The 6,420-nt window shown below is 57.1% G+C and overlaps 1 protein-coding gene across 11 annotated transcripts in view; it reads left to right on the plus strand.

Moving 5' to 3' along the window:
- Positions 1-5,607, plus strand: part of ZBTB40 (zinc finger and BTB domain containing 40) — a 79,306-nt gene extending 73,699 nt beyond the window's left edge. For all 11 annotated transcript variants that reach the window (XM_010830004.1, XM_010830009.1, XM_010830003.1 and 8 more), the window contains 3 exons: positions 489-575; positions 1,642-1,859; positions 3,597-5,607. In XM_010830004.1, the coding sequence (XP_010828306.1) occupies positions 489-575; positions 1,642-1,859; positions 3,597-3,791 (500 nt within the window). In that variant the 3' untranslated portion in view covers positions 3,792-5,607. The remainder of the gene's footprint in view (positions 1-488; positions 576-1,641; positions 1,860-3,596) is intronic.
- The last annotated feature ends 813 nt before the right edge of the window (positions 5,608-6,420 follow it).

Below are 6,420 nucleotides of genomic sequence, written 5' to 3' on the forward strand. Positions count from 1 at the left end.
TGAGTCCCACCGGCCCTGCGTGGCACGCAGGCCGGGGTGGGAATCCTGACTCTGCTGTGTGACCTTGGAAAGTGACCCCTCGCTCTGAACCCGTTACCTGCTCTTCAGAAGGTCGATTATTCACACCTGTGTGGCTGGTAAATGGGGCCAGAATGACAGCAGCTCGCACTCAGGGAGGGTTTCCTGAGCACGTGGCATGTTGCTAAGCACCAGTGTTTCCTCCTCTGATTCTGCAGTAATCCCCTTTACATCCAGGCATTCTGGTGCTCTTTACCACACATTTTGCTGGTGTTTTGGGTTGGCCAGCAGCCAACATTGGGCAGAAAAACCGAACGAACTTTTGGGCCAGCCCCTAGCGTACGTGTCGGGCTCCTAGCAGTTGGCAGATGCCCGCCACTGTGCGCCCTCGCCCCAGCCCCGTTACTCCCCAGACTGCGAGCGTCTTCCTTTCGCTCTCTCCGCCATGCCTCTGCTCGTGCGCCACGCAGACGTGAAGTTCCACGAGTGTGACCAGTGCAAGGAGCTCTTCCCCACGCCCGCGCTGCTGCAGGTCCACGTCAAGTGCCAGCATTCAGGTCGGTGCCCGCGAGGCGCCCCAGGGCAGGGCGGCCCGGGCTGTGCCCCTCCCCGTCGCCTTACAGCTGCGCAGCCCAGGCCAAGCGACAGCCGAGTTGTGCCTCATCCACAACACCGGGCCGACGGTACTGCCTACCTCACAGGGTAACTGTGAGCCGAACACGCTAGTGCAGGCCCCGCGCAGGGAGGCATCTCAGCATCACCTGTGATTAGCCTTGTTCCTGCTGTGTCCCATCAAACCTAAATGCCAGTTATTTAAGAGGCACCATTTTTAATGAACCATTAGAAAAACTGGTTATCCTGAGTCCTGCTCTGAGCTCACTTTGACGTAGATTTGTATGCACTCTCATCTGCCATTAAGTAAGTTGATTAACATAAGAACTCGGCTTCTCAGAGTAGCACTCAGGTGAGATTGTTGCCATGCGTGTTATTCCGCACGGGGTTGTCCTCTGCCGTCAAGGGCGCCAGTCAGGGGGCGCATGGTAACGCCTGCGGTTTTGGTCTCCTGAGCATTAGTAGAGCTAGTCTCTTCTGATTCCTCTTTGGGAATGCAGCTGACCGTCCAACCCTGACCTCTCATTTAGCACACATTTGGTTCCTGTGAGTTAGAATCACGCGCCTCCGTCTCGGGGCTTTTCTTCGAGGCAGTGGACAGGCGTCCTGCGGGCCTCCATGCTGCCCCTTAGGCGTGCGCTCGCGGCGCCGGTTGACACTCACACCCGACCTCCACGGCTTGCAGCAGCGCAGCTGTCATTGATCCCGTTTCAGAGATGTTAAAAGTGACAAAACAGCGTCATTACCACTGAATCGATGAATAATGGGCTTTGGCAGACGCAGGTTTAGCCTGAATCGGATGCTAAGGAAGCTGGACTTGGGGCCTCTCTCTGGCGGGACTTTTCCAAAGCTCTGCCCCCAGTCCTGTGTGTGTAAATTTGTACTCGTTTTCCTAAAGAGGGCTCCCCAAGTTGTTCAAGCTCCAGGCCCCACACAAGCTGAAGAGTTGCCTCTGGACGCCCTGCCCCTGCCCGGCCCCGCCCCAGCCATGCCTCCGTCCCCCTCCCGCAGGGTCGCAGCCCTTCCGCTGCCTGTACTGTGCGGCCACCTTCCGCTTCCCGGGGGCCCTTCAGCACCACGTCACCACTGAGCACTTCAAGCAGTCGGAGAGCACCTTCCCCTGTGAGCTCTGCGGGGAGCTCTTCACCTCCCAGGCCCAGCTGGACTGTCACCTGGAGTCTGAACACCCGAAGGTGCTGGGCGCGGAAACCCAGTCGCAGATGGTGCAGGTGACTGTGGGGCCTTGGGTGCGGGGTTTCGGGCCCAGGGGTCTTGAGGCTTCTCCGGAGGCAGCCCCTTCAGACAACTAGCCTTTCTCCCTGGGACTCTCAAGGGGCCCCGTGAGTGATGACTTCATGGCCAGGAGGATCTTGCAGAAATCTCTCTGGACCACCTGGTGGCTACCTGTGAAACGGCCCCTGGGTCTAGAGAGGCTGGAAAAAGAATTCTAAAAGCAGAATGCCCTGGGCCTCTCCTTCCCATTCACACCCTCGCTCACCCTCTGCGACCACCATGGGGTGTGGTCAGGGTTGCAGGAACCCTCGGAGGAGGTGGGTGAGCTCTTTGTTGGGATCACCTTCGGTTGAAAGCCCTAAGCTTGATAGCCCCTGTGGGCTGGGCTCGGAGCATGTTTGAATGTCTGGGCTTTTCTGGGGGAAGCCCCACCTCTTCTCAGGTCTCAAGGCTGTGTTTGCTCCCGCCCCTCTGTGTGTCTCTGGGACTCTTACCGCTCGTCCCATCTTTTCCAGAGAGGGTGGGCAGAAGAGGAAATGAAGCTCCATTCTATTGATTGACAGTAAATTGCAGATGGACCAGAGAGGGACTGAGCTGGCCGGGCTGCGCCCCATCCTGTCCCGTTGAGCAGTCCCTTTGGCCAAGTTCCTGCAGGCCCCTGTGCAGCGCAGAGGGCAGGGCAGGTGCCAGGCCTCCGGGTGCTGCTTCTGCTGCCATTTCAAGAACGGCTCTGCTTTTATTTATTTTTTAATATATATATGTATTAGGATTCTTGGTAAGATGTCCTTTGCAGGGGGAAACAGAAAAGAGTCCGTTGCTAAAAGAAAACGGCAGTTTGAAAGCTGCTGTCCTAGATGATTTTTTATTGAACGTCACAGTCAGCCTCTCCCCTCTCACAGCAGAGACGTGGCGGAGCTTGGCGTCCCTGTCTCTCCACTCCTGTCTAGAGGAGGACACTCTCCTCTCTCGGCCGCCCCTCAGGAATCAGGGTGGCTGAGCCATCTGTGGGCGCTCCGCATTGACGGCGTCAGCTATTCCGAGCTCCGTGGCTCAGAAGGTTGAGGTTCAGGCAGGAAGCAGGTGTTCTTAAGCAGACTGGTTCTCCCGGTGATGGGGGCGTCATCTCTAAGAGCTGGTGCACATTTGAAAGGGGTGCGTGTGGCCTGTAGAAGCCTGTGCCTCAGCCGGGTGAGCTGTGCGGGGGAGCTGACAGAAGCCACATTTTGCCCGCCTGTTCTTCCTCCTGTAGCCACCCAGCCTCCCAAGTGAGGCCTCCTGCCTGATCAAGGCCCAGACACGCCACCTACGGCAAGCCGAGGCTTCTGGCCAGCATCCCCGTTTCCCTGGTCCAAGCACGGCATGAACCACCTTCATTCAGTAGCATCTCTCACATGGCACTTAGCTCTGTGGTGTAATCCTTGAGACAGGAAAACCAGTGTGAGAAACTGAGCCCACGTTCACTGGTGTGTAATCATAGAGTCCGGGCGCCCTGAGATGGCGTACTGAGCTAAATTATAGCAATTTAGCACACAGAGTTATTTAAATTGTTTGCCTGCCTTCTCTTTTGCATCACGGGTGTGTTAGACTTGCCTCTTCCCATTAGGCACATGTAATTGCTCTCCTCAGGTGAAAACATAAATACCATCATTACAGTGTGAGAGGAAAACCATGTAAATTCTGGGGAGCCAGCTGTGGACACTGCCCAGCCCTGCCTCACGGTCTTTCCCTTGCAGGTGATCCAGACCCCAGAGCCGGTGGCCCCGACGGAGCAGGTGGTCACGCTGGAGGAGACCCAGCTTGCTGGCTCACAGGTGTTCGTGACGTTGCCGGATTCACAGACAGCCCAGACCAGCTCTGAGCTCGTGGCCGTGACCGTGGAGGACTTGCTGGACGGGACCGTGACCCTGATCTGTGGGGAGGCCAAATGAGTGGCTGCTCATGGCTGGGGGAGGGGGGTCCTGCGTGTGCAGTGGAGGAAAAGCTCCACACTTGCCTGTTGCCCCTCCTCCCTGGCACAGTATTGAGCATCTTAGCTTCACACCAACCTAAGTGGTCTCCCTTGAGAAGGGGCAGAAGCATGGCTGTTCTCATAAAACCAGCTTCTGAGTCATCGGTAGCCGTCACAACCGCCCCCTGTGGCTGGCAGGCCTGTTCCCCACAGGCCTCCTGCGGCGGCCTCTGTGACCCTGTCCACCCACAAGCAGAGTGTGGCTTCTGAAACAGAGGCTGAAGGAGCAGTGGGGCAAGGGCCGGTGATCAGAGGGACAGGTGTGATGCGCCGGCAGCCCTCAGTATGCGGAGAGGCAGTTCCAGGCGGGACTGTGGCCCTCGGAGTGGGCCAGCACACGCTGCAGGGCCTTCTGGCCATTGAAAAGCAAGAGAACCACACCGTCAGGCCGTGCAGGATCCCTTTCCTCGCGTCTGGCATCCTCCCAGCCCCTGCACGGCAGCGGTAGGCCTGGTAGCAGCGTGCCCATCAGGAAGCCCTCGTTTCCAGGCCGAGGCCCACCCTGTCGGCTCCATCGGCCCTTCCCATAGCCGTGCGGGTGTCCAGTGTGAGGCCACGTGGCTGCAAACCACGCCTGCCCTCCCGGAAACTCCTCATGGTGTTCTGCACTGGAGGCTGGTTCCCACAGTGTTTCCGTGGTGCCCTTATCCCCTGTCCTTAATCAAAGCCTCAGGCTTCCACCCAGCCTGGAGGCCTCGGCCCCTCCCCCTGGTGCCCGCGGCCCCAACTCCTCCTGCTACCCCGGTCTCCGCTGCCCTGTGTGTAGCCCCACTGGCAGTGCCCTCCCCGGCCGCCACGGGGAGTGCTGGCCAGCGGGCCTCTGGAGTCTGAATTTCACAGAGCTTTTTTTTGTCTTCAGTTCCCAAAATATAATCTGATAATTAATGGTTTATGGAATCCATTATGAAGTGCAATTAGATGGATATAGGTTCCCGCCGTTCAGAGGGGATGGCTAGCATTTATCTTCCTTTCCTTGATGCCAGAAGGTTGATGTCTGCGAGGGCAGCGTGTCCACGCCCAGCACGGCTCCCTGCCAGCTTGTGCGGCTGACCCCCTGTCTGATCCCTCACCCTCACGATACAGGCCGCCCAGAGACAAGGCCACCCCTTCTCTCTAAGCGCATTTCACATCACCAGGCACCAGCAGGGGAGGGGGTCGATTCGGGTCGTGGTCAGTCCGTTTATCGCCATCACACTTTGCCGGAAGGGCCACAGTATGGCCCTTGCCACCGGCCCACTCTCTGCAGGCAGCTCAGCAGCTCCCTCCCGCCTTGAGCTTGTCAATTCAGGGATCTTCCCGTTAGGAAGTAAAGGAAGTAAATGAAGTTTTCAAAGGCCAATGACTGACCAGAAGATGGTGCTCAAACCTTGAAGACTTGGCCTCCCTGTGAGGCCCTCACTGCTTCTGCCAGGGCTGTCTCTGTCTTCTTAAGGTTGCTCAGCCCCATGAGCTGTCAGACCAGGACTGCTCTTGATCAGCAAGTGACGAGATGACACCGAACCTCTTGGCACCAGATAAAACCCCACTGAGATTACGGAGCTGCCCAACCCGCAGGGCGTGGAGGCCGAGCCTAGCAGATAAGAAGGCATGGGTACTTGGGAATCGCAGCATCATCAAAACTTCTTCCAGCCAAAAAAAGAAAAAAATTAAAAATTAATGACTGGGGACCTGTAGGGGAAAGTGATTTTTTTCTTCTTAAAAAAGTTCTCTGAATAAAGAAAGCTGTAAACTTTCAACCCAACTTTCCGAACCTTTTCGAGTACCTAGACAGCCTTTTCTCAGGTTTCAGACGGAGACCCGGGTGGAGGCAGGACACTCCTTCGCCTCAGAATCACCGGACCCACAGCTCGCTGTGCCAAGAGCAGGCAGGGAAGCAGGCCTTGCCACCAGCTGCACTCAGAGCCCCGGCACGGCCGGCCAGTGGGAGCACCAGGCCTGTGCTGGTTCTGGTCAGCGCGAGGGGAAGGTCCAGCTGGAGTCTCGTTTCTACTCCGAGCGGACCTCTGCAAGATGCTGCATCAACAGTGATTTTTACATCATTGCTCCCTGGAGACCCCCAAGCATGGATTACATTGTAGGAAGACTTTCCTAGTTCTGTCTGCGCAAGAGACTCTCTGGATTGCCACCAGGGAGGATGCTGTTACCCAGGTCCCTTTGTCCACGTCACTGGCTCTCATGTGGCCTTTGCTGCTGGGTTGCTGCCCGGACAGTCTCGGGGCTGAACCTTGGGGCACTGGCCATGGTACCCAGGAGTCTGTGGGCTTTCTTGGAACCCTTGGATTTATTCATGAGACCCCCACCCCCCTTCTCTAATCCAATCCCAGAGCTCGTGAAACACCTGGTGAGGAAGAAGGCAGGCAGATTCCAGGCTGGAGTCTGACTCCATGGGAACAGTGGGGGATCCGTGATGGAAAGGCATTTGCTCATCACAGGTGAGTGAGGCAGACAGCAAATAGATGCTGAGGAGCGAGGCCCACCCTGGGAAGATGGGCCCAGGCAAGTGTGTGAACAGAGCCTGAAAGGGAGTGAAGCACAGACAATGGTCTGTA

This window comes from Bison bison, unplaced genomic scaffold, assembly GCF_000754665.1.
Source record: "Bison bison bison isolate TAMUID 2011002044 unplaced genomic scaffold, Bison_UMD1.0 scf7180017864516, whole genome shotgun sequence".
Classification (NCBI taxonomy): Eukaryota; Metazoa; Chordata; class Mammalia; order Artiodactyla; family Bovidae; genus Bison; species Bison bison.